Below are 26,751 nucleotides of genomic sequence, written 5' to 3'. Positions count from 1 at the left end.
GAGGATTGCTAAGGCATCCAAACAATCTATTATCTCCTCTAGATGTCTATCACATGATTTTAAAAGGTTGGAAAACATGAAGGAAAACATGAAGGTAAACAAATCTGATGTGCCTATTTGGGTTCTCTACTACCCACCAATTTTCCAAAGCTGTTAGAAACATAGATCTCCTAGGGGCCTTCATTCACAACGACGTTTAATCGTTGGAATGGAACACACTCTACTTGATATATTTTGTAAGGAAAAAGTATTTACCATACTTTGAATTTGCAAATTAAAGAATTTTTGCATACAAATCTTGTGCAAAAGTCTATTCATGGTCACCACCATCCTGGCTAGAGGATTAATTCAAAGACCTTCAAGTTGAAGGACAAGAGTTGAACACGCAGGACGCATAACTATTGGCATAAACTTCGCAAAAAATGACATACAACAGCGAAAGGAACAAGAACAATATTAACGAAAAAAGATGTCTATTATAGCTACGATTTGCATGTGTCGAAGGCGCTTTATCCTTGGTACGGTACATGGAAAGATACCCAAGGTCCACAGGAGCTCCGTCTACGTGGCTAGGTTCAACTTTAAAGACCCTGAAGTTAGGTTCCCTGGGATTGTTGGCATAATCTAACGAACCACAACAACAACAACAATATTAATTATAATAGTAATAACAATAATAATAATAACAGAAACAACAATAGTAATAATAATATCGAACACTGGTACCAAGGAATCCTTTTTTTTTTTTTCTTTGTGGTGGGCCCTGGCCCTCAAACTTACAATAACACCAAGAGAAAGAGAAAAATCGGCAACACAACCTTGTCTGAGGAATTGATCTTCAACTCGACACCGCTCATGTTCCCACGTATAGGTAGCTTTATCAGCTTCTCCAAGATATGAAACAGTTTACAAATGAAAGCTATGTATCCAAGATATCACAAAGAGATTGCTGGCGTTAAGCGGAGCAACAAAGTGAACTTGTATCCTTTGACAACAGAAGGGTGACTCGTTTTCTCTGTTTATCATCCAAGTAAACTCGATGGTGGCTGTTTACTTAAAATTATGAACGATCATAATACTTGCCTGAGGTGTTAATCGATTTAGAACAAAATCGAGATCATCAGCAATGGCAGGATAAACCGGTGGGATGCTTACATAAAGAATCCCAATGTTACTGCTCTTTGGTTCTCTTTCTTGCCATATATCGCTCTTTAGCAGCAGCTAAGGCATCATTGCTCCTTTTATGATGTGGATGCACAACTGTTTCACTGGCAGATGCATGTTCAGCATTGACAATTTTGGATGTTGTAGAAACATCAGGAAGCAATCTGACACCCGCAGATCCATCACGCTGGGGGGAAAGAGGCTTTTCAGTTTCATCTTTAACATCCTTCTGGACAGAAGCAACCGCAGGCTGAGCACCAGCCTCAACATCCCCTGAAAAGAGAATCTTGTTACCTCCAGCAGCCATTTCTTGAGGTTTTCCTAGAGGCATGCGGTCAGATTGAGTTGCTTGTGCACCAAAAGCCACGTTCTTGCTTAGGTTGAAGTAGAAATCAGTAATGTCTTTCTTGGTTACCTTCAGACAACAGGAAATTTATGGAATTATAAAAACTGTTATATCAACTAGTAGTATTACGAGAAGTTACTTGTTGAGATAAATATGGTGTCCAAGTGAGAAGAACGTTCATCAGGCAGAGCTATCCAAGCTTGAATCTTGACCATTTAAGCTTTGTTTTTTATTCAGTCACCAGGCTAAAGCTGGAGCCAAGCTTGAGACCTCAGCTATTCTCAGCAAAATAAAAATGAATCAACAAACACAAACCAACTATATATATAATTATATATAACATATCTATGGGATCATTGGATTTCTCCATCCAACAAGATTTTATGCCTGGATCTGAAATGTAAATCAACAGAATAAAAGGATGTGTGGCTGAGAGGTTCTCAACAAAAAATGAATCTTCCCTTCTTTTTCAGAGTGTGTTGACTTCAGAGAGAAGTTTCAAAGTTGCCTTTAGTTTTGCTAAGGGCATTGCAGCCACACATTTCTTCCTATTTAATGGCTTTGGCTGGTTCACAAAGTCGACGCTATTAAATAATTGATACAATCTAGGGACCATATATATACCTCACCCACTGCCAGCTACTATTTTCAGAATTTATTTGATTCAACATAAAAGGAGGCCCAGCATTTTCTATCTAATCAGACAGGTACGGACAAGCTGCATCCACACCATCACTCCTTTTTAGTTACACAATGAAAAACGAAGTTAGAGTAGGCACATCATCCCCACAATTAATCTTTCTGCAAATTTATTGTATATATATATATAGACACACAAACACACACACACATATACATGTACAAAGACAGAGAAGTGTCCAAATGCCCAAATCTTCAATCTTCACATCGTCCGACATCCATATACAATGTCTGATGCTGTTAGGTTTCAGGGACCATGCAATACTGCGAACATGACACATAACTACAATACCAAACGTGATAGTAGAAGGCTATAATCCTATAACAATCATGCAATCAAACATAAAATTTAGAGGTACCATTCAAATAAATCTAGATATCAACAGAAGATGAAAAGAAGAGGGAGTGATATGAACACATACATCATCTTTTTGCTCACGAAGTTCCCGTAAACGCTCCTCCTCCAACCATTTTGCCTGTTCAGCAAGTTTCTTCTTATAGGCACTTGTGACAAACTTCTCTTTGTCTTCATACAAGTGATCTTCCTTGCTTCTCTCCTTCAGAAGTTTCCTTTCATAGACTATGTCCTGTTCTTTCTCTCGTATTTTGGCTGTTTTCATCAGCGAATGCACATACTTTACCTGAAACATGAAAACCAATTCTCAAAAACACTTCTTCAAGAGAGCAAATGGAGACAAACAAAAGGATGCATTTCAGATAACCAGTAAGCCATAAAAGAATTAGAAAATTATTTAAACAAAAACTAAAAGTAATTAAACCAAAAAAAAAGGTCCTCATAAGAATGACACTGAAAAGAGAACAGGGTGAGAAAAGCAAGTTATAGTGTCCTCCAAAAAAAAAACAGATCCAGTACAAGCAGTAAGCTCTTCAGAAGTTCATATTCATGCATCATGGACTAACAGGTGCAGATGACCTCTTCATCACCCTTTCCATTTCAGCAGTGACTTTCAGCATTTGTGGAAAAGTTTTTTGAGTATCCATTAAATAGGGTTAGATGTTTGGAGAAATATTCACAATTACATACCACCACATCAAAGTCAAATATTCTGTTCACTTTTACTGTTGAACAATTTATTCCCATTTAGTAGTACATAAAATTTATTACTTGTTACCTGTTGGAGACAAATTCTTTATCCCATGACAATTATGAACAGAACATAAGCATTACTGCTTAAATTAAAACATTATTGTGGGACTGATTTACATGTCTCAAATATTTGAATAGATAAACGTTTAAGTTTGAAGATTCACTACAAAGTTTTGCCATATTTAGAAGAGGAAACTAGATTCTGTCAAACAAGAGAGGAGAAAAGACAGAAACAACGGTTCAACAAATCATCATCTGCATTGCATGACCTGTTCCTCATTATAGGAATTTCTTACTGTCCAGCAAGCAGAGTAACACCTAAACATCTTTAACAACCATCATCCATACACTTTGAAGTTTGGATATGGATCACATATGAATCAGATCCAACCCATCCTCCCAACACCTTACTAGCCAGCTTCAAGTTGTGTCATAGTGTTGAACCATAAAAATTTGTCTTTCAAGAACCAAAATTGGTTTTTTACCCCTAGGAATGCATAACCATAAAACATTAGAGAAATTTCATCTTATTGGATATAAAGCGATACTTAGATGATGACTTTTTGCATCAGAATGCTGAACCATCTCCTACATTCACTTTTAGAGCTCATACCCAATGATTGTAATCCTTATCAAGCATGCAAAATCAAGGTCTTACATCATATAAAATAACTGATTGCAGTCTATTCAATATAAAAGAAATTTCAGAATGCATATATGATAGCTATAGCACGTATTATCAAGAAATCACCAAAAAAAAAAACCTGGCAAAAGGATTTCCCAATGTTGCAAAGTGTGTAACATAACCCCAACAGGTTGGGTCTGAAGTCAGATGCATAAGGTAAGGAAAAAATTCACAAATTTAATCTTTCACTATTAAAAATTGTCCAAAAGACTTGCAAGATAGGAAAATTTTCAAAATAATAAACAATAGGATAGAAGAGAAATTTTTCTCTCTATGAAACAACATGAATTACATAAACATAAGATGTAACGAGCACATGCTACCTGCAGCATGCATGCTTTCATTAGACATAACAAAAAAAAAAACACTTAAATTACTCCCAATAACTAAATGGCTATCAAAACAAATAACTCTTGGTTATGTATGACCTATTCGTTGAAGTTCTCAAACAACTTAAAGTTAATAAAGTTTGAAAAAATTTTTTATTTTTGGCAACAAATGAAGGCACTTAAAAGAAAAACCAAAACAGCTCTAATTTAAGATTGTCATAATCTGCAGAGAGAGTAAAAAAGCTTCTTTTTGCAATGTTTTCAATATGTAACTTAGCTTAATGTATGACATGGGGTGGTGTACCATAAGCTACACCCAACACGATGTGGTTATACACTTAGACCCTTGAAACTAGTTTCAGGGATGTACCATTTTTTTTTCCACAATTACTTTACCTAATTTAATGTATCATATGATACACTATGCCAAATACAACATAATGTGCAACTGGATGAAAAATAATGATAAGATGCATGCTACTTGTATACAAAACCTAACACCATCACCTCTCTTTTCTGTCGATCTTGCATAATTGGGCGGGCTATCTTTTCCTTCATTTCATCATAGACCCCATCATAGTCAAAAACTGTTGGATCCTCCTCTAAAGCTTTCTTATGCTGCGCTTCAACCTAATTTTCCAAAAAAGAACAATGGCAGACAAAAAGAAATGTAACCAGCAAGCCAGACAAAGATGGAAACCAAACAAGACAGTGATAAGAAGTTTTCCACAACACTAAGAGAGAAAGAAAACAAAACTAAAGGAAAGCCAAGCATAATAGTGGAACCTAAAGCTTTCATTGTTTTCACATAGCATGTAAAAAATCAATAATCAGTATAGAAATAAGAAACTATTGAGTGGGACATAATTAATATGTACATTTCTTCTTGCAGAGAAGTACCACTCCTAGTAGTTGACATGAAGAAAGAGCGTCTCTGTCAAACACAGCAACTAACAAACTATGTCACATGTTTTTCTTTGTTTAAATGTGTTTGTATCAAATCTAACTCATAATTTTCACAGAAATATTATTTTCATGATATTACTAATGTGATTTGACTGTTGAATGCTTCAATCAATGGAAAAACAGAACAATCAAGAATTAAGTTGAAAAATGAAGGATAAAAGAATGACACCAGACTTTAATTTTAGTGAGAAATATGAACTTTTCTTCTGCTAGAAGACTTAGATTAAGAAAAGACAAAGATGGAAGCAGGAAGTTTTCTTCCAGAACAAAGACAAGTATTAGGAAAAAGGAATGAAAAAGATGAAAGGGAACAAGGCACCCACATCACGAAGAGACTTTTGCTTGGAGGCTTGGCGAGCAATCTCTTTCTCAACATCATCGTCATCGTCATCATCTCGAAATAGTGATGGAAGGGGGCGGATGGAGGCAGTTTGTGTCTTCTTCGGCTGCGCCGGAGCCCTAAGTTGCAATCCATACTTTTTCATCTTTCCTACCTACAAGACTCCTTATTCTTTCTCTCCTGCTTTTAACAACCTTCTGACACAAAGAATAAAAAATAAAATCACGTACAATGAGAAGGGGAGACAAACAAATGAGAAGGGGAGACAAACAAGGTATGTAGAAAAATGAACCTTTTCAAAGACAATTCTAGGTTTTCTTTTCATTTTGAAGCCAATACGTTGATGACATGTAAAGCAGTATATGCACAGACTGCTTCGAACATTTTCAAGAAGCCATAGAAAGGAGTTGTCAAACAAGAAAAGGTAAAATTTTACCTTGTGACCTTCTAGCTTCCTACTTAGCAAAGAACTTCAGCCACCCATGTGTTGTTACAAACTTCAGCCACTCACATGCAATGTCCTTTTTAACATAATTCTAACCCAGCTTGTAAAATTAATTTAATTATTTTTTCAAAGCTCAATCATACAAGATATAATGAAACATGTCATAGAAGATTATTTAAGTAACTACAATCAACTACAAACATCTAACTTAGATCTGATCACCAAATAAATAAACAAATCAAGGTTAAGCAAGAGATCAATTATGTTCAATCTGCTATATAATCTAATTTTATGATCCGTCCACCAAATAATTAAATAACTCATAGGCAAACGTTAAAGTAGTTGTGCTAACAATCTATTGCATGTTACAAACAATATAACAATCTATGCTTCAACAAACTAAACAAACAAGAATATGCACTTTTGATGAACCATACTAAAATCTGCTAACCGAAGAAGAAGGCTCTCCGGGCACGTCCTTGGGTGCGGTTTCGTGAACCAGCCCATCTAGTAACAATTAAATAACATGATTAGTCATTAACTAGTAACAATTGAATAACATAATTAGTCATTAACCTCAATTAGAGGTCTTAATCCAATCCCTTATACGTTCAGCAGCCTCACCAACAACGAACCCTTCAACTAGCTGCTATATCTTCCTAAATTCACTTTCTTTTAATCCAGCTCATACAAGACCATAAAAGCTCTTTTCTTTTCATTTTAAAATTAACTCTAATTACGGCCCAAAAAGGAACCGAACTGCTTCAGCCCCATCTGAAAAATTAGAGCACTGAAATTTCTCCACAATCTGAGCTCAATACTCCATCCCTAGCCATTCACACCCGAACTCAGAGAAACAGCCCTCAAAAACTCAAATCGTATGTCCCATTCCGCCCTCCATAGCCAAGAAATATCATTTCTATCAAGAATAAATGCCAAGACTTATTAAAACTGAATTCCCTATCATAAATGAAAAAAGCAGAGATTCCAACTAACTTCTAATATAGGGAGGAATATTAACAATTGAAGAAGAAAAAGAAATTCGCATGAACTCACCTCCGCTACTGTCCCTCTCCTTCGGCTCTATCTTTCAAACCCTCGCTTGCTCTCTTCCTCACTCGTCCCTTCCCTCTTTCGCCCTTCACCTCTCCCGCTCTTTCTCTCCCGTTCTCCCCGTCTCCCTCCCTCGCTTTCTCTACTACACCGAAAAGAAAAGGGGAGGAACACCCGCAAGATGAAACCCTCCCGTCAAAAATATTTTACAAAATAGACCCACATATTATTAATATTTTCAAATACGGACCTCATTTTAGAAACTATGTCTTTTTCGAGCGCTAACTAAAGCGCTTAACCCACCAGTGAAAACGCAATCAGGGGCCGTTTGATGCCCACAGAAAGAGAAACCCATGAAATTTTTTTTCCTCCGAAAAAAGTTTCGTGGATAGGGTGGAAGAGATTTAATTTCTTTTTTCAATTCCGTTCCAATTTCAGGTGATGTTTGATTGGACCTAGAAAATATTTCTGGAAGTTTTCTTCGATGTTTAATAGTGTGGAAAATTTTCTTGCATAAAATTTAAATCTTTGCCCATTAACAACTGTTTGCCTCTCAAATTCTACATCTGCTTTTTTATGATTTCTTTATCAACCTTATAGATGCAGTTGTCCAGCCATATTTTCTCCCAAAAAAGAAAAAGGCTACAAGCCAAAACGTGGAAAGCACCTAAGCCCAACAAATATTATATATACGAAAAATAAATGTATGAACTAATATTATATATGCGAAAAAATTTGATTGGCAAGATAGATAAGAATAGAGAGGTCTTATGTGTGGTTTTTGAATGCATCTATGCTAATTAGGATTTTACTATTTGGTGAGTAGTCTTAGGAACTCCCTGACATATTCTTAAGACCATAGATCGAGCAGCGAACGTAGAAGAACTTGGTCCAAGAGAATACAAAGATCTTCGCAAATTCCACTGCCATTTTTCTGGTTATAGGGCTGAAGTTCCATGGCTACTTAAAGTTCTTCTTACATAAAGTGAGTTTTCCACTATCGATTAGCTTCCGAGAAAGCGGATTAGAATATAAATCTTAAAGTCTCCCGCGAGATGAGAAATCACTTTGCAGAATAAACGTAAAATGAAGGAAACCAAAGGGCCCAACCGGGTTCGAACCGGTGACCTCTTGATCTGCAGTCAAATGCTCTACCACTGAGCTATGGACCCGGCAGGATGCTCGTATCCTTTTTAAATAAAAAACGTAGGTACGTTTACCTTCACAAATGCATCAAATTGCCACTCGAAGATGAGATCGGGATCGGATTCAATACAACCCCGTCAATTTCCCCACGTTGGTATCACGGTGCCCATCTACCAAATATTAGTGGGGGTTGGTAAGTAGTTGGCTTCATTTTCAAAAATTTTGAGCGTGATTTTTTTTTTTTTTGTACTACAAGAGATGACATCCATATGTAAAGTTTAAATATAGTGAAGGTGTCACCCAAATGTACCAAAACTATGGTTGTTCAACGAGTTGAGCTAACTCGAGTTCACTGAAACTCATTCGATAAACTTAACTCGATTAAACGAGCCGAGTTCTAGTTAAGAAATGAACTCAACAACTTAAATGAGTCAAGCTCGAGTTAAGTGGGCACGCTCGGTTAAACTCAATTAAATTCGATAATATATATATATATAACACGTCTTATAAAATTATAAAAAAACAAGTAATTGATATGTGGGAGTTTCTAGGCTATATTCTGCCTCTTCATTTGAAAAATAAATTTTTGTAACGAAATGATTCGCTCGACTCAAACCAATCTTCAACTTGAGGTAAATTGAGTTCAATTTTTAAGAACTCAAGCTGAGTTGAGCTCAAGCTAATAAAATCGAACTCGAGTCAATTCTACTTGGTTTGGCTCGGCTCGAATTCGCTCATGAACAGCCCTGATCCAAAAGTGGGTTGGTAACTTAAGGGATAAAAGGAAGAATGAGAAAGATGATAAAATGAAATGCTCACCAAACTAATTTAAGCGTGAATTGGTAAGCAAAATATAGCAGTTTTTAAACAAAGAAACAAATGAAAAATATACATGAATGATTAGAAAAAAAAAAAGCTTAGAAAAAAATTTAAGAAAAAAAAACGACAATGTTGCACTCTTAAATCGACAACAGAATCCGACTGGACTCCAGCCATGCTTAAACATCACGGCACGTCGGTGCGCCGGAACATCAGCTCACTCTTTCGTCGGCCACTGGCAGCAACGTCCTGGTCGTCACTCTCATCTCAAAGCGGGTCGGGTCCTAGATCCTATATCCGAGTATCACGAATGTCCACGAAAAACGGATGGGGAGAGACGGATCCGCTTCCGTACCCGACCCGCATAAAGGTTCGGCCCCACGCGGTTAGTGGGAGTTGGCGGGAAGGTTTTTTTTGGCGGGAAAATACCGGGCCGAGGCGAGGCTAACTACCCCGATCAAACTGCTAAGGGAAAATCACCTGAAATTATTCAAAATTACATAAATAAATACCGATGACCACTAGGATGACCAATTTCGCCCGAGTAACTATCTTTAATTACGAAGGGTACATCATCACAAAGAAAAAAGCCTCCATTGGTCAGGTTGAATGCGGACACAAGGAAAGTACGAAATCGCCCCTCAACGCAGGATTCACGAGATGCATGGGTGCCAAAGTTTGAGAATTTACCAAGTTGGTCAATGGCTCTTTCTTTTTACTCTTCGACCCACCTTCTTTTTATTAATTGGAGATCGACCCTCATTAGCACAACCGAGTTGAAACTTGTTTACGAGAAAGACAAGCATAAGAACAATAAGGAAGGCTGTATTTGTCTATACGCTATAGCCAAAATATGGAGAAGTGTTAAAACCCCAACTCATTCTTCCATTATAAAATTATAAAGCAAAATAGAGAAGGAAAAAAAAAAGAAAGGAAAAAGTTCTTCCTCTCAAATCATTTTCAAAAACATCGCCACTACAAACGTGTGCACAAACTCAAAGCACAAGCCAAGTCAGATTTTTTTTTTTCATAGAAAATTAAATATATAAGTAACAAACTTTTAACTGATAATGTGGTAGTGATTGGAATTTTATAAGCCTACTTCTGGTTCACTTAAATTTCAATAATAAATTAACATTCCAAAAAATGGACTCTAAAACCCTGTGTTACTGAAATGTTCACATCTGTCTAAAGGCGGGGTTTGGGCGATGCCGCAATTCGGACACGGATACGGTATGGATACGTTTTTTTAGACCCGATTCGAATCCAAAAAAACCCGATTTTAAAACTCGAACGGATCCCTTTCTCCCCTCGACACCCTCTTCCTCGTTCGAGTCGTTCTCTTCCCGCGGCCGCACTCTCTCTGCTTCTTTCTTTATCGTCGGCGCCTAACTCTCCCCGCTCTCCTTCCCTCTCTTTTGGCGCCCGTTTAATCACCGTTTCCACATTCCATGTTTCCGGCAAATTCCAATCTCTCAGGCTCCCCCGCTTCTGTGAGTACACTCTTCTCCTTTCTTTTTATGTTTTTTCCTCCTTTCTTTGTTCTCTCTATCATCCGTTACTTCGTTCTAGGGCTAGGGTTTTCTTTCGTTTGTTTCTCTTGGTTTTGTTTTTTTCACGTTTTGCTTTTTGTCGAGCTGTCTTCGTTAGTTCCCTTAGATTGAAAACGGAAACCCGATATTTGTTGGTGCCGCGGTTGTGGAGCTTTCAAGTGTTATCGTCATTCTTCCATTTCGGATGGATGATTGGGCTGTAAGCTTTATTTCTTTTTCTTTTATTTTTTTTTATGGGATGCCTAGATCGTTTGCTACCGGGAGCTGTTCTGGTTTAGGACGAGCGTTGGTTATCGCATGGTGGTGTTGAGTATGGCCGGGATAAGGGCAGTGAAGTGTTCGGTCTGCCAGTGAGAGATTATGTGTTCGAGTCATGGGGCTGTGTTCGTTCTGCCATGAGAGATTATGTGTTCGAATCATGGGCTGACCAATTTTTTGCGCAGGATGGTTAGTAAAAGCATTGGCACTCTTCTCCTTTCTTTTGTTTGTGACTTAGTGATCTATTAATTTATTTATTTTTAATTTATAATTTTTAAGAATATTATATTTACCGTGTATCCTAAAATTGTGTCCATACCCGTATCCGCACCGCACTCGATTTTCAAGGTTGCTATTTTATCCTTATTACATTTTTTAACTTTTTCAGTTTTAAACGGTCGAGGGTTTTAGAAAAACCCTAAACCCCTGTTCGTCGAGCCTTACCCTCTCACTGTGGACTGTGGAGGTGGAAGTCCTCACAGCCGGCCCGTGTTGCTGCCGCCCTCCGTCGATTCCTACCGCCGGTTACCCAGCCACACTGCCTCAGGTGCCTGTCAAAATCTCTCTCTCGTCGCCATATTCATTCGGAAAGGGTCACAAGACGTTGTTTCCTTCTCCCTCATTTCTCCGTCTTTACCGGCGGGGAAATTATTTGCCTGCCGTCGATTCCCACCGCTGGCCAGTTTGCCTCGACTACCGCCATCCCTACCTCTCTTTTTCTCTCTTGGTCCCAGATTGTCGTCGATTTCATGTTGCAGCGGTTGCTATTTGTGTTGTGTCTTCAACGTGTTTGTGGATATTGCAGAATGCAGGCACTTCCTTTGGCTTAGATGGATTGTTTTCTTGTCTTGTTGAATATTGTATACGCACTGGTTGTTTGTATTTATAGTTGCTGGATTTGTGAATCACGTGTAGTTGTTACGTGCTAGCTGACTAATATCTTATTTAATTCTGCAATCTTGGGGACTCAAGCTGACCCAGTTCTTGGCATGCCCGGCATGTCAGACTAATTGTTTACTTAAAGGGCATCACTTGAACAAGTATTGAGCATAATCTAAGTCAAGGCAACTGAAAAAAAAAAAAGCAGTTAACAAGCTGCGCCGCTTAGTCAAATGATGCCTTATTATATTCATTTTGCTGTTTTATCTAGTACCTTCTCTTGATGTCTTTTTTCCCCCTGTTCAAATACTTTATCTATGATACGACTTTAGATTGAAAAGTTGGTAGGAGATCTGATCCTAATAACCCTATATGCTATCTGCTCCCGGACTACAGTTATTATCTATCATATAATTGGTAGGAGTTATATTTTTCATTTAACTATTCCTGGACTACAGTTCAACTTGACATAAACAAAATGTTATTAAATAAATGTTTAGACCAAAAGTCATAGATGCGAACAACTGTCACAATATGAAACTCAATATATACCCTGCCTACGTGATACTGGCTCGTACCATAGCTAGTTAGTTGGTATTCTTTTAAGGAAATGTATACTTAATTTCATATTTGTAACAATGTGATTTGATTAGTTATTCGAATTTACAACTTATAGTTCTCATGTTCCCAAATTTTTGACTGTATATATTTTGGTAGATTTGTAGAGAATGTGACCCAGAATTCTTTCAGTTTTAGAAATGGAACTGCAATATTATATGTTTGGAGATCATGCATGACATGACTGATTTACCGACATGACATTAAGGTAGTCTTCCACCTCCTTGGGTATCAAACATTCAAACTCAATGAGTAATGAATTCTACTACATCTGAAGATGTACATGCACTTCATTGAACCTTGTATGCAAGAAATGGATCTTTTGGCTGTTCTGGTTAATATTATTTCTTTTGCCAGACGTATATTTTTTGGTTAATGTTTTATTCACTAATAAGATTTATATCTGTGACAGTAAACAATTTCATATGTGATATTAGTTTTTTGGATGTTATAAACTGAACAATTTTTTTCTCGATACTTACTCATCATTGTGCCTTGCTTTATAGGTTTAGCGTATTGATTTGCCTCGTTGCACTTAACAACATTCACCCTTGTCTTCCTCGGAGAGAGAGGGAAGGTGAGAGAAAGCAATGGAGGCAAAGGGGACGGTACTGGTCTTGGATTATGGTTCTCAGTACACACACCTTATCACGCGCCGCATCCGCCAGCTCCATGTACTGTCTTTATGCATCTCTGGTACCTCCTCCCTCCAGGCCATTATAGACCACCGTCCCCGCGTCATCATCCTCTCTGGTGGCCCCCACTCGGTCCACTGTTCCGGTGCTCCCTCCTTCCCTGATGGCTTTCTGCGTTACGTGGAGGAATCCGGTGCCTTTGTCCTTGGCATATGCTATGGCCTCCAGCTCCTGGTGCAGTCAATGGGTGGGGAGGTCGGCATGGCTGACTGCAGGGAGTATGGCCGGATGGAGATCGCAGTCGATGGCTGCAGTCGGCTTTTTCCTCGAGAGGAGGGGGAATGGAAACAGTTTGTCTGGATGAGTCATGGTGATGAGGTGGTTAGGCTGCCTGAGGGGTTCCGTGTTGTTGGAAGGAGCAAGGAGAACGGTGTTGCAGCGATTGAGAACCCCTCCAGAAGGATTTACGGGCTACAGTATCACCCCGAGGTATAAACAAAAAATGCTTTTGTATGATATTTAAAGATTTCAACATGTTTTTATCATTCTGCTTGGTGCCTTTCTATTCTCCAATCGTTTTCTCCACGAAGACTGTAATTGGAGCTCCTGGGTACCAGGTTTTGCTTATGAAATTATAGCATGCTGTTTTCCTCTAAGATGCACTTGTGCCCCCTCTAGAATGTGAAACTGTGGATATATATTGCTTGATACAAATTTATGCACTTTGATTTCAGAGCTACAGCTGAATTTTGGTCCAAGGTCCAAAAGGTGGCTTTTTCTGGGCCTCTGGCTGTTGGTTCTACTTCTACCTTTCCCTATCCTTTGAAAGGGTGTCAATGTTATTTTGCCAAAACAGGAAGATCTGGTAGTAATACGAGTCTTTTTTTCACTGGTTTTGATGCTAACATTGCTTTTGACTTCAAGTGGATGAGCTTATAGGCTGCCTGAGTGCACAGTATCCCTGCTAATTTATTCTTTTTTACTTGTTGTGGACTGCGCATGACTTGATGGGTTTAACTAGAAATTAGAATCTGCAGGGTTTTCTTGAGAAATCTTGGAATTTTCTTTAGATAACCATTCTTAATGAATCAGAAAATATTAAGAACCTGTCATGTAATAATGCCTACAGTTCAAAAGAAGACCTTCACATAACCTAGGCACTCAACTGAACCAAGAAAAGTTAAGTGTGTTCCTCTGTGTGCGTGTTGGGGGGGGGGGGGGGGGGGGAGTGTGCGTGCACATTTGTCTTCTTCCTCTTTCCCCTTCTTCCATTCAGACACTAAACTAAGCCTTGAACAGATATTTCCTTAAAATGATTTTACTGGCTTAGGTGTGTATGCAGGTTCATGTACATGTTATATATATATTTTTTAAATAATTTCCACTGTAAAGGCATTTAAAAGATAATCTGATGCATTAACCATGCCTGGAAATTTTTCTTCCCAACAAGATTTTTTTTTTTTTTTAAACTCTAGTTTCCTTAGTAAGGACGGGTAAAACGTGAGCTGATTTTGCTTGTTAATGGCTGTTTAAAGTGGTTAAGATTTGAAATGGTTATTTTTCTTGCAGTAATATGTTTTCTATGAATGATCTCTGTCTTGGCGGCAGTTTGTCAAGATTTATGAATGCACGACTGGTTATTGTCCTGGATCGTTGTGGTTTGAAATGTTTGCTTGCACTCTTGTGTATAATTCAAGTGTCTGCTTGATGTTATAGCCACTCTCTACAGGTGACTCATTCTCCACAAGGAATGGAAACTCTGCAGCATTTTCTTTTCAATATCTGTGGTATTACTGCTGATTGGAACCTCCATGACGTTTTACAAGAACAAGAAAAAGAAATCAAAGAGATGGTGGGACCTCATGATCATGTAATTTGTGCACTATCTGGTGGAGTAGATTCAACAGTCGCTGCTACCATTGTACATAAAGCTATTGGAGATAGGCTTCATTGTGTTTTCGTTGACAATGGCTTACTGAGGTTAGTTTTCAAATCTGTTTGGGTTGACTAGTGAATGTTAGATGTCGGTTTATTTATGAAGCTGGACTGTGGATTATTCATTCTAATATGGCTCTTTATAGGTATAAAGAGAAAGAGCGTGTCATGTCAACATTTGAGAGTGACTTGCACCTACCAGTTACATGTGTAGATGCAACAGAGCGGTTTCTTAGTAAGCTAAAAGGTGTTGAAGATCCTGAATCCAAAAGAAAAATAATTGGTGCTGAGTTCATCTCGATTTTTGATGATTTTGCACAAGACATGGAGCAGAAATTGGGGAGAAAACCATCTTTCTTGGTTCAAGGAACATTGTATCCTGATGTCATTGAGTCATGTCCGCCACCAGGCAGTGGGAGGAATCATTCACACACCATCAAGAGTCACCATAATGTTGGTGGCCTTCCAAAGAACATGAAATTAAAGCTTATTGAGCCACTTAAACTACTCTTCAAGGATGAGGTTTGGCAAACATTTATTCTTAGTCACCTCATTTCATGTTGATTATAGATCTCTTCGTTCATTAGATGCTTTGAGTTTCATGATGGCTTCTTGTATATAGGTGCGACAGTTGGGGAGCATCCTAAATGTTCCACGAGCTTTCCTCCAACGTCATCCTTTCCCAGGTCCAGGACTTGCAGTACGTATATTGGGTGATGTCACTGAAGGAAATGACTTGGAGATCTTGCGCCAGGTTTGTGCTAAGGGGCATTCACCAGCATGTTGATGCATTTCCTTGCATCAGATTCATGTTCTTATGTACTTTCACTGATTCAGGTTGATGAGATATATATTCAGTCAATCAAGGAGGCTGGGCTTTACGACTCCATCTGGCAAGCATTTGCTGTTCTCTTGCGTGATAGAACAGTGGGTGTTCAAGGTGACCAAAGAACTCATTCCCGTGCTGTATCTCTTAGAGCTGTTACAAGTCAGGATGGAATGACTGCAGACTGGTGAGACTTCTTTCCACTTCCCAAGTTATTTGGTGCAATTCAGTTTTTTTGATGTAATGAGCTTTGCCAGTATCAATATTCTGGCATGACCTCACTTGAACGGAATCTGTTCTATAGGTTGTACAACTGGATCCTTAAGTCCTAAGGAGACAGAGGCAGTATCAATATTCTGTCTATTGGTGTAAGAAATATAACTGCAAATAGGACACAGTTGAAAATTGAATTGCTGCTATGTAAGGTCCTGCATTTGCTAATTGTGCCTGCATTCCGAGACATAGACTTGAGTTGTCAAACTTGTAGACAGAACACCTCAGTTGATATGGCAATTCTTATTTTCTCAGGTACTACTTTGATCATGAGTTCCTAGCCAATGTCTCGGCTAAAATCTGCAATGGAGTCCGGGAAGTGAATCGTGTTCTTGTTGACATAACATCAAAGCCACCATCAACAATTGAATGGGAATAAACGGTAGTCAGGAAGCTGCTTCTTATACAAGTAGTCATAAGTTAAATGATTGGTGGTTGTGCATGGGCATGACATAACGGCTGATCAAGTCGCTCAAACTCTGATGGTTGGTTATCTGAAGAGAAGGACCCCAACGGAGTGGGAATTTGGAAGGTCTGAAATTAATATATTGGCCTTTCAGGACTTATTTTGTAGAGGCCTGTGATAACGTGTATTCTATTTGACATTCATCGTACATGAGGAAAATTATTTGGTGCCTTAAAAGTCAAGCTTTTTTTTTAATGCAATTTGTGTATTTCTTGAGCCTTACAGAAGAATCAGTTGAACTCAAATGTGATTAAAAAGCTGTGAAACAATATCGTTTTTGTGGCGATATTCAATCTAACATGTTCCTGAGCTGAGCTCCTCAAGACTGGTAATTGGGTGGACTTTTTGTGGATTTTTACAGTTTCATCTCGGTCTAGTTGGCGTTTTTGGTCTCACTTAAGCCGTCCTGCCTCGTGGGTGTATTATTTATGTATTTATTTGTTTATTTGAATCGTGTTTATTCTTGGATTTGTGTGGTTATATCTCGGGAGCCAACGCATTGCATTCTTGTTAACTCTGAGCATCCTTCTCCCAGAACTTTATGTTTGTCAATTGATAGGTGTTGGACACTAAAGAATCTCTCCGTTCTTGATGTCGTGCTAGGCTTTTAGGCGAGTTTTTAACTCATTTGTAGATCGAAGCCGAACGTGGGTATCTAACTTTTGATGTGTAGGTGACCGTTCGCAGTGTCTAGATCCAAATCCCAATATACGTAGCTAGGTGCAATTTGGGTAACACATTTGCGACATTCACACCGTTAATATTATAGAGTGGACTCACCTTACATAGGAGGAACACTTGATTTGCTTCAAAGATTGAGGCAGCTTTTGGGACATTTACATAATGTTTACCAACTCTCCATAGACTTGGTCTTTTTCTTTCATTTTAAGCTTGAAAATTACAAAATAGAAAAGATAGTCTAAATTGAACAAGCTTACTTGAGTTTAATCAAGTCAGAGTTCATGTAACTCAAAGCCGACTCTTTTATAGCTCAAGTTTTCTGTTAACCTCAAGAACAAATAAGTCAAGCTTAACTGAGTGAACTCGAGTCGAGCTTGACTCACTATACAGCCCTAATTGTAGTGCTAGTATGTTACATCATCTTACTTTCACTATCTCCACTACTTGCTTACTATCACTTTTTATATTCTACAATGTGGGCTTTTTGAAAGAGGCATCCGGCTGACTTTTTACTAGAATGTGACTTTGTCTCACTATTTGTTGAGCATTGTATATCATTTCAATTTTCTGCAACCTCAAACCCGCATGCAAATTTGAGTACAAATATTTTCTAAAATAGTCTCATGTTGCTTGCTCTTGGTCCCAAATTATGCAATTGAAATCTCAACTACATGACATGAACAACCTGTTTGAATGGATGGGATAGGATTTTAATGGACAGAAGGGAAAATAAAAGCAACGAAGGGAAAGTGATAGGGAGGAAAACAAAAAATGAAAATGAAATATTATAAAAGATTGTTTGGATAGAAAGAAAAGAAAAGAAAATGTAAAAGAATCATATTTGTTCAGTTGTGTAGAAAAGGAAAGGAAAAAGATTTATATAACTTGTAATAATGCCTTAGCTTCGTTTATTTTCACTGTAGTAGCACAATAAAAGTCTTAGCAAGAATAAATCCGGTGAGATTTCAAATATTTCCGAAGAAACTCGACAAGAATAAATCCAGCGATCTATGCTTCAACTAACCTTTTTGCAAGAAATTTTTTAAAAAAAATTTAAGAAGTTTAAGTTCAAAAATAAGAGTTTGATAAATACAAACTTGTGCCCCTTCATACAGCTCAATGATAGAAGAGTTTATATGTTTGAAGCACCAGGCTTTGAAGAACCCCGCCTTATAACATGGGATTCAAAGGAGCTTGCACAGAAACTTCGCTTTTTATTTTACATTTCACTTTGGAGAAAATATAGTCTCATGGAGCTCTAAGAAGCAAGTAGTTGTTCCTTGATCTAGCATCGAAGCTGAATATAAATCTATTGCCAACACTAAGGTTGAAATCCCATCAGTTCAATTCTTCTAACGAGTAGAGGTGGATGGGCTGGTGTGGGCAATTGCCACCGGCCCTTTGATGTTTCTTTACTTTTATATGAAAATTCTTCAAACATTCGTTCTGTTATATACATACTGCCCCTTTATAAATAGAAATCTATGAATAAGTGCTCCTGTAAAAAAAAATTTCGTTTTACCGGGGAGAAGCTTGCCAAAGGAGACAAACGTTACAATATATTTATATAGAAGATGAAGTTGTTGATATATTAATAAAACTATTTTCTAGATCCACTTATGAAGGAAAGAAGACAATTTAGAAACAAATGATACAGAGAAGAAAGATCAAAATTGTTTCCTTGAATCAAACCAACCAACCTTGACCCAAGTCTGGGTACGCGGGTTTGGATCCAGCTCACCATTCTAAACCAATTTTTATGATCCTTTTTGCTTTTCTAGAAGCTGCGGTTGACTCGGTTTCAAGCTCACCGCTCTGATAGTCTGATCCAATTTAGGATCCTCAAATGCGAGCATTTAATGTAGTAATGTCTGCTCAAAGACACATGATCTAAACCATGAGAACAATTCCAACTACGGATCAATCAACAAGGATGGCCTTGAGGTTTGACATTGAGAAGGTGGAAATTTAAGTTGTAGTTAAGGCGGTTCACCTTATAAAGAAACTTTGGTTCAATCTTGAAGTGGTCGTTGTCATGTTTTAGTGTATTATTACGAGCAAACTTACCCTTAAAAAACACAAAAGACCCTCATATTTAACCGTAAAAGAGCTTAAATTTGGAGGATTTGAGTGCTCGAGGCATTCAATTGAAACTAAGACTGAGTATCGGGCCAGGCAGCTCGAGCCAGATCAGCATAATATTTAACACTCACAAATAATCGGTCAAATCATTATCCGATCATAATACCCCGCCTTATCCAAATCTAAATCCAAATCCAAATCGTATGATAATTGGATCTAAATTTCTTTACCAAACCGATCCAAAATTGGATGGGAAGAGTGGATATCCCATCCGTTATCTCAGAACCCACGGCAGCGAGCGAAGGACCAAAAGGGCATGGAAGGATTGAGGTGGCAATTTGTAATTTGCTCCAAATCCATGGCCTTTTGATAAACCTAAAGGTTGAAGACAGAGCCCTCAGAAAAAACCCGGGAAGTTCCCGCACTGCGACGTAGAAAAAAAAAAAAAGTACTTTTAAGAAAATAAAAAAAGAAAAATATAAATTCGTCGGCCTTTTCTCGCCTTCCCTCCATATCTATCCGAAACTTTAATTCCCTCCTTCCCTCCCCTGCCTCTCCACCCCACTCCCGCTTCCTCCCTCTCTCTCTCTCCAAACCCTAAAAATTCCCTCCATTTTTGCTTCCTTCCCCGATCGCCACCCTCCCGATCTCCGTCTTCTGAATCTCCCCTCGATCTCTCGTTGTCAGTATTCTCTCTTCATTTTCCCGCCTTTCTAATAATGCCTCCGATCTCGAACAGTGCGTCGGACGGCGCACTGAGCCCCCGATTCCAACGGGCATGTGGGATCCTGCCAAGTTGAAGACAGACGGCGAGCGATCCGACTGGCGCAGGCCGAGGGAGAGTCTTAGAAGCGAAGCTTCTGATGGCGGAACACCGCGGCCTTGGCGGTCTGCAGCGGCATCCGCCCGGACCTACTGCTCAGCCTCTGAAGAGACACCTCCCGTTCGCGTCCTCGAAGCCTTCTTTTGCCTGTCCCAACGATTATCATCGCTTCCCTGATGGGAGCGGAACGGGGGCCGTGGCAGACGAGGAAGCGGATGCGATCGTCGTGAGGACGCCGGTAAGTTATGGATCCGTGCTTGAGAGGAAATGAATATTCTTGTACGCGTTTTATTCTTGTGCGGGAGTTTCTTGTTTGGCGGAAGGTTTTTGTTTGGTGGGTTTTGATATGTGTCGGTTCTCCTAGGGTTTGCATTGGCACGGAAGTCGTCCTTGTCTGCGTTTCAGTAGCCGGAGATGGTGAATTAGCGAAGGCGTATGTTGCGCTTCCGTCTTTTGCGTTCTTTTGTAGTAATTGTGGATTAGTAGATCACTTTTCATCTATAGTTCTGATAATCGCAAATGTATATGCAATCAAGTGCCATAGATTCTGCTGTTTATGAAGCAAGTAACGAACTCTTTGCTGAACGTGCATCTCTGGTGAATTTTTTTTGGCGAAACGTTGTAACTATAGGTGAGGAATGAGAAGTTCGTCGTTCGCTCTTGTATTATGCAGATTATTGCCGTAATAATTCTTTATCCGTGCGGTTTCTGTGAGAATTATTGATTATCACATGATTAATGCGCAAGGTATGTGCTTTGGGCTAGGTAGCCACTTTGGGCATGGCGACGTTTATATATCTTTTTGAGTTGGATTTCTGGTGATATAAAACATTCCTGGATTGGGTGATTATAGCGTCGTAAGGATGATCAGATAGTGTTTGCACATATCGCTTTCTTGTCAAGAAATCAAGCAAGCTTCTATGTTTTAGTTGCAAAGGTTAAACGTATCTGTTGGATGATGGAGTAATTGCACATAGATCAGCACCATTACTCTATCATGCAAATGCAGAAGTCATACTGATGAAGGCTTCCCTATTTTGAACTCAATGCTTGAGTTTATAGTAACCACTTCCTGCCTGCAGTTGGCTTGTTTTTCCACTTTGCGCATAGCAGGTGACAACTCTAAATTTGAGGGGTTTCTCAAGTGTGGAATTTGTGGCCTCTTGGGCTTCTTAGCATCGAAAGCAGGTTACTGACAGACCAAGTAGTTAAGGCAGCAAAGTCTCTCTAAATAAAAAGAGGAGCACTTTGATCAAATGATTGAGCCTTGACTTTAGATGTGATGCTTACAAAGAGAAGGGTTTTCTGATTATCTTCCAATCTTCAAGGGTGACATCTATACGGATGGTTATGAAAACTGTATCTAACCATCACTATGGAGTATAGTGACAATGACCACTTTTTAGATGGATGAGTAAGTTCTCTTGATCATATCTGTCGGGAGATCCTCTCTGAAAGACACTATGATTAAATCAATGGTCTTGATTGTTTTCACAATGAGCCGACTTTTCATGTTGAAAAACTATGCTCGTCTAGATTGAGTATTACATGATTGTCATCTTCCCTGTCTGACAACAATCCTTAAAATTCTGGCTAGTCGCTTGACTACTCAATTGAGTTGGTTGCTGATGGATGGTTGAGTTGGTTATTGGCTGTCATATGTTTTACACCGGCAATTAGTTGGTCAAACTAGTTAAGTAATCAGCGTAGTTGTTGGTCAACTGACTAAACCTTGAACTATAAATAAATATTTGCATTCTTTGTATATATATATATTTTATATATTATATATATATGTATATATTTCCATATAAACACATTTATTTATTTATTTATTTATAGTCAACTGTCTTTGGGCTAGTCGGACCTATTAGTCTGAATTAGTCAACCCTTTTTAGTGTCTTGAAAACTTGTGTCTGATTTCAGACTATTGAACATTTTCGAGCATCAGACATGCTTCCATAAACTTTATTTTACAATTGTCTGTCTGTGTTATCGTTTTTGTTATGAACGTTTCTCTTTGCTTCTACAATTATTGGCTTTGAGTGTAATACATTTATTAATTCTGCCAGTTAAAACGGAAGGCTGAAGTAGAAGAACATGAAGCTGAATCTAGTGATTATACAACTGGTCAAGGTTACACTGAGGTGGTGAACAGTCCCATGACTACTCCTATATCAGGAAAGGGTGGAAAGGTCTATGGCAAAGGAAAAGTTTCAAAAAATATGCAATCTGGCCCTCAAACACCCACATCAAATGCTGGTGATCAGAATGATAAATTTAATGTCATGTTCCTTTGTGTGCATTCATAAGTGTTTCAAGGAAATTTTTACATGGAAATGCTTATTGCCACGTTGCTTGCAGGGTCACCAGCTGCCAGTACACTGACTCCAGTAGGGACATGTCGCTATGATAGCTCCCTAGGTAGTCTAAGGGCCCAAAACTGGAAGAACTTTCTATCAAGCCTTTTTCCCGATTCTTCTGATTGAGATGCCTCACACATTTTCTCCATGTAGGCCTTTTGACGAAAAAGTTCATCAATTTGATGAAGCAAGCTGAAGACGGTGTTCTAGATCTGAACATTGCAGCAGACACTTTGGAGGTAGTACTCAAACTTATGCTATGTCATCTGCATACATTGGGAAGTTGATTACATCTCCTTGATGTATGAGATACTTGATTAACAATATTTTCTGATATGCAGGTGCAGAAAAGGCGCATATATGACATTACAAATGTCCTGGAGGGAATAGGACTTATAGAAAAGAAGTTAAAGAACAGAATACGTTGGAAGTAGTAACAAGCCTCCTTTTGATAGTTTAAGCTTTTGAACTTGCATCTCTGAGTGTACTTTGTTATGTTGAAATTGCTTACGAAAGCATCAACTTGATAAGAATACCTTGTAGGGGATTGGATGCTTCTAGGCCTGGAGATGTTGATGATGACATCACACGTTTACAGGTCTGCAGAGTTTTCAAGTGCTAATCTTTTTAATAATCTTCTTCAATTAATTCTGTTTGTAACTTCATACTATTGGTGGACTCATCCTGCATCTGTTGTTTTCATCTAAATCACTGGAAGAACCCTATCTGCTATTAAGAAAAGCTGTGCCAAAGAAATACTCCACTTCTTTCTCATGTAATATCATCAGCGAAAAGGACATAAATGTTGTGTCTACTGTTCTCTTATTGTGTCCTCCACAGAGAACAATGTCTGAGAATAAATAAAGAGTATTTTTCTTTTGGTTCAACTACACCATGTTTAATTCATATAACCAGCTATTTGGCTTTGAACTGGTGCCTTGCTTGTTTTTGCAAGTTGTGCTCCTTTACTATAGCTTTTGCTAATAGGACTTATACATTGCCGTACTGGTATCCATTGTTGGTGTGAAATAGGTTCCCACCAGTCTCTTGAAACATTAAAGTTGTTTTGAGTCTTTCAGCTGTTTTTCTGAATGATTCTTCAGTTCGTTGGTTCTATATTATGTTATGATTAGTCTTTTATTGTTTGTATACAGACAGATGTTGAAAACCTTGCCCTTGAGGAGCATAGACTAGATGAGCGTATAAGGTCTGACCATTTGCCATGTTGCTTGAATCTTATAGAAGATGAAGTAATGTGAAAAAAATTCAAATATTATGTTTGTGACAGTGAAATGCAAGAAAGGTTGAGGGAGCTAAGTGAGGATGAGAACAACAAAAAGTACTCTCTCTCTCTCTCTCTCTATCACTCACGTGCACGCGCACACACATATTAAGATGCTTTCTCTCAATAATTATTATTTTCACAGGTTGTTGTATGTGAAAGAGGAAGACATAATGGGAGTCCCATGCTTTCTGGTACACTGGTCTAATGTTATGCCCCTGTAGCTTGATCTATCCTCAACTTTTGAACCGAAATTGCATTTTGCTCTGTTTGCAATGTTATTTATGCCGTCCCATGTTCCGTTTTACAGAGGGATACTCTAATTGCAATTAAAGCACCTCATGGTACTACGTTGGAAGTTCCAGATCCTGATGAGGTGAGCGATTTATGCTGATAAGGTTTACAAGATGAGTTTCCAGATTTATTTTTGCAAAGCTATTATTTGTAGGTTTTCTTGGGTGATTATCTTTATTTAATTTTGTGAAGCATGCACCCAGGCTGTTGATTATCCTCAAAGAAGATACAGGATGGTTCTTAGAAGTACCATGGGACCAATAGATGTTTACCTTCTCAGGTAATCAGTTATCTCCTGTTTATTTCTAAGAGATGAGTAGCAACTAGGAAATATATTGCAGTTGTGTTTACATGCTTCTGTCTTTGTTCAGTCGATACGTGAAATTTGAGGTGACTGATGTTGCTGCACAACAAATTCTGCCACCTGCCGCTTCTCCAAAGTCTGCTGACATGGTTAATCAGGCAGAAATGGCAACACAAGTAAATATGGCAACAGACACAGAAACCATGCATCAAGACTTGCAAAGCACATCTCCTGATGTGAATGCTGCACATGATTCTGTAGGAGGGATCATGAAAATTGTCCCCTCAGACATTGATGTAAGTATTGAGTGCATCGTATGGGTTTTTTGAAAAGCATCAGGCTTTAAATTCTTACATCTGCAAGTGGAATCTCAACACAAATAAAATGATAATAGTACAAATAAATCTAGTACCTTCTTCAAACCTACTGCTGGAGTCAAGAATGTTTCTATGGTACATATTGTTTAGATTCTTGTCATTTCTTCAATTTTGAAGAGGCCTTTTTTTAGGCAGAAATTCATGTTGTACCTTATTAATATAGCAGCATACTTGTGGTCACATTGAGGGGATGATTTGCATGTTGCAGAGTGAGGATTATTGGCTGCAAATGGATCCTGGTATCAGCATCACTGATATGTGGAAGGCAGAATGTATCCTTTTTTTTAAGGTCATTGTTATCCTGTTATTTAATGTTGATATTGATCATTATTATTTTGTTAAGTGCTTAACTCTTTCCAGCTGAAATGATGTGGGATGGGATGGATAGAATGGAAGTGGATGGGTTTGGCATCGGTGATGTTATCTCACAACCACCACAGCCACATACCCCATCTTCTAGTGTTGTTGAGTTGCCACATAGTTCACAGGTATCCACGCCAACTAGGAGATGAGTTAAGAGCAAATCACTATGGACCACTTAATGCCTAAATATGCCACTCAGCTCGCCCATTTTGAGTATGACTGCACGTAACTCACTGACGGGCAACCTTGCTGAATGTTTGTTCCAGTAGGGTTTGGAGCTGATATAAATGGTGGTCAGCTGGCTGTACAGGTTCTAAAATTCCTTCTTATAGTTTGAAGTTGAATAACGAAAGATGCAGAAGTTGCATGAAGGCATCCTTGAAGCTTCTCAAATTTCTTTCATTAGTTTCAAAACTAACCACTAACGAGGTTAGTTGGCAACACCACAACTCCACAAGCGAGAACGTGGTTAAATTTACATGCGTGAATGTCAGATGTTTGTGAGACCTACAGCTCAAAAGGGTTCATGACATGCTCGTTGCATCTTTTTCCTTGGCCACGTTTTCTATCAATTCTGGAACAGTGGGAATGAATGCTGCAGTTGCAAGCAACCTGAGAGGAATTGCTGCTTTATCTGCAGCACACAGAGCAAAGGTGCCAACTTTGTCTCTAGTCGCCCTTGGGTGATTTCGACCTGTACTCAATTTGTTCTCTCCACCTTGCTGAAATATCTTTGTGATCTTTACCTCAATGAATTTGCTGTCCTGCCATGTGGTGTAATATATGTCCATCATCTGTGTAATTTTATAGCCTTTTATGTAATTGGAAAGGAACAATTTTCTTGTAACAGTGCTTGTACATTTATGGCAGCTATCATTACGTGTGACCTAGTTTAAGAGGGAGATTTATATTTCACACTTCCATGTTTTCTGCAGCTCTTTGTGCTCATGATTGTGTGGACATTTTACTTATTTTCTGTATAAACCCTTACCGATTATATGTTGAGAGTAGATTAATTAATCAAAACACTGTATATATTATCATCTATCTGGTTGAATCTCCACTTCAAAGGTGCCTCTTGCGGAATCCACGTACTAGATTTAATCTTGGCTGGCAGTCATTCATTGCCGCATTCCCTCCAGGTTTTGTGTTTTCAAACGGTTTTTATGAGCTTTGAACACCAGAGCGTTTCTCCATTGCTGAACAAGCTGACAAGAGATCCGATTGCAGATTCATTGTCATTGCAGTCGTCCTTCGTTTCGTTTTCCTTTTGGGTAGTAATCCTTGTCGGCTAGTCATTTATTGTACTGTTGGGCCACTAACGACGAAGTGCATGGTCTAGTGGCATTGTACGTTGACACTTTTTAGTTTTTTAAGCAAGGAAAACGGAATGCTTTGAATTTAACTGATGGCTTTCCTACACAACCCCAGCTTGTCTATCATCGGAGAAGCCGCCGGTTTCTTAGTTTCGAGTTCAACTAAATGCGTCCTATATCAACAAAATGTCTCCTAAGGTGGTTTCTTGTATTTTATTGCCAAAATCTTCACAACAAGGAAGAAAATATCGAAAGTGCAAGGTAGCATAGCAACAAAACAACCTCACAGAATCCTGCAGAGATATCCTGAAGTCAACGAATCA

At 38.5% G+C, this 26,751-nt stretch overlaps 3 protein-coding genes and 1 non-coding gene across 12 annotated transcripts; 2 read left to right on the top strand and 2 right to left on the bottom strand.

The window, feature by feature from the left end:
• Positions 1–652: 652 nt before the first annotated feature.
• Positions 653–7,281, bottom strand: LOC116267153 (uncharacterized). 5 transcript variants are annotated; one of them, XM_031648741.2, is made up of 6 exons: positions 7,139–7,281; positions 6,659–7,001; positions 5,621–5,831; positions 4,839–4,961; positions 2,632–2,850; positions 653–1,579 (listed from the first exon to the last, which is right to left on the bottom strand). In XM_031648741.2, exons 3-6 carry the CDS (start codon positions 5,780–5,782, stop codon positions 1,172–1,174), a joined length of 912 nt encoding a protein of 303 aa, XP_031504601.1. In that variant the 5' UTR covers positions 5,783–5,831; positions 6,659–7,001; positions 7,139–7,281; the 3' UTR covers positions 653–1,171. The 5 variants fall into 5 exon arrangements, with proteins under 5 accessions (XP_031504601.1, XP_031504599.1, XP_031504600.1 ...); XM_031648739.2 differs by lacking the exon at positions 6,659–7,001 and having other exon boundaries at positions 5,621–5,834; XM_031648740.2 differs by lacking the exon at positions 6,659–7,001.
• Positions 7,282–8,235: 954 nt separating this feature from the next.
• On the bottom strand, positions 8,236–8,307 carry TRNAC-GCA (transfer RNA cysteine (anticodon GCA)). Its single transcript has one exon. It is a non-coding gene; the product is annotated as a tRNA-Cys (tRNA).
• A 2,116-nt stretch (positions 8,308–10,423) lies between these two features.
• On the top strand, positions 10,424–16,841 carry LOC116267305 (uncharacterized). Of its 3 annotated transcripts, none has more exons than XM_031648979.2 (8): positions 10,424–10,593; positions 11,300–11,458; positions 12,915–13,532; positions 14,773–15,023; positions 15,125–15,500; positions 15,601–15,732; positions 15,816–15,991; positions 16,333–16,841. In XM_031648979.2, the coding sequence occupies exons 3-8, from the start codon at positions 12,999–13,001 to the stop codon at positions 16,454–16,456; spliced, it is 1,593 nt and encodes a 530-aa protein (XP_031504839.1). In that variant the 5' UTR covers positions 10,424–10,593; positions 11,300–11,458; positions 12,915–12,998; the 3' UTR covers positions 16,457–16,841. The 3 variants fall into 3 exon arrangements, with proteins under 3 accessions (XP_031504839.1, XP_049931116.1, XP_031504838.1); XM_050075159.1 differs by lacking the exon at positions 11,300–11,458 and adding an exon at positions 10,900–11,100; XM_031648978.2 differs by lacking the exon at positions 11,300–11,458.
• A 2,996-nt stretch (positions 16,842–19,837) lies between these two features.
• LOC116267300 (transcription factor E2FB-like) lies at positions 19,838–26,027 on the top strand. 3 transcript variants are annotated; one of them, XM_050075158.1, is made up of 15 exons: positions 20,246–20,367; positions 20,494–20,562; positions 22,202–22,391; positions 22,494–22,553; positions 22,646–22,731; positions 22,834–22,922; positions 23,036–23,090; positions 23,647–23,699; positions 23,781–23,831; positions 23,920–23,983; positions 24,085–24,150; positions 24,272–24,348; positions 24,440–24,668; positions 24,958–25,021; positions 25,110–26,027. In XM_050075158.1, the coding sequence occupies exons 3-15, from the start codon at positions 22,292–22,294 to the stop codon at positions 25,259–25,261; spliced, it is 1,146 nt and encodes a 381-aa protein (XP_049931115.1). In that variant the 5' UTR covers positions 20,246–20,367; positions 20,494–20,562; positions 22,202–22,291; the 3' UTR covers positions 25,262–26,027. The 3 variants fall into 3 exon arrangements, with proteins under 3 accessions (XP_031504833.1, XP_049931114.1, XP_049931115.1); XM_031648973.2 differs by lacking the exon at positions 20,494–20,562 and having other exon boundaries at positions 19,838–20,367; positions 23,920–23,968; XM_050075157.1 differs by lacking the exon at positions 20,494–20,562 and having other exon boundaries at positions 19,838–20,367.
• Positions 26,028–26,751: the final 724 nt, after the last annotated feature.

This window comes from Nymphaea colorata, chromosome 13 (assembly GCF_008831285.2).
Source record: "Nymphaea colorata isolate Beijing-Zhang1983 chromosome 13, ASM883128v2, whole genome shotgun sequence".
NCBI lineage: Eukaryota > Viridiplantae > Streptophyta > Magnoliopsida > Nymphaeales > Nymphaeaceae > Nymphaea > Nymphaea colorata.
The sequence above is the reverse complement of the archived record's forward strand: the minus strand, read 5'-3'. Positions and strand labels throughout refer to the sequence as shown.

What these genes read in the sequence shown, in the direction of transcription:
- LOC116267153 (XM_031648741.2), bottom strand. Translation starts at nt 5,782, where the DNA reads ATGAAAAAGTATGGATTGCAACTTAGGGCTCCGGCGCAGCCGAAGAAG. An exon ending in AGCAAAAGTCTCTTCGTGAT is followed by an intron (nt 4,962 to 5,620) that starts GTGGGTGCCTTG and finishes TTGGAAAATTAG; the next exon opens with GTTGAAGCGCAGCATAAGAA. An exon ending in TTCGTGAGCAAAAAGATGAT is followed by an intron (nt 1,580 to 2,631) that starts GTATGTGTTCAT and finishes TGTTGTCTGAAG; the next exon opens with GTAACCAAGAAAGACATTAC.
- LOC116267305 (XM_031648978.2), top strand. Translation starts at nt 12,999, where the DNA reads ATGGAGGCAAAGGGGACGGTACTGGTCTTGGATTATGGTTCTCAGTAC. An exon ending in GGCTACAGTATCACCCCGAG is followed by an intron (nt 13,533 to 14,772) that starts GTATAAACAAAA and finishes CACTCTCTACAG; the next exon opens with GTGACTCATTCTCCACAAGG. An exon ending in AACTACTCTTCAAGGATGAG is followed by an intron (nt 15,501 to 15,600) that starts GTTTGGCAAACA and finishes TCTTGTATATAG; the next exon opens with GTGCGACAGTTGGGGAGCAT.
- LOC116267300 (XM_050075157.1), top strand. Translation starts at nt 20,170, where the DNA reads ATGGCGGAACACCGCGGCCTTGGCGGTCTGCAGCGGCATCCGCCCGGA. An exon ending in ATAGATGTTTACCTTCTCAG is followed by an intron (nt 24,349 to 24,439) that starts GTAATCAGTTAT and finishes GTCTTTGTTCAG; the next exon opens with TCGATACGTGAAATTTGAGG. An exon ending in TTGTCCCCTCAGACATTGAT is followed by an intron (nt 24,669 to 24,957) that starts GTAAGTATTGAG and finishes TGCATGTTGCAG; the next exon opens with AGTGAGGATTATTGGCTGCA.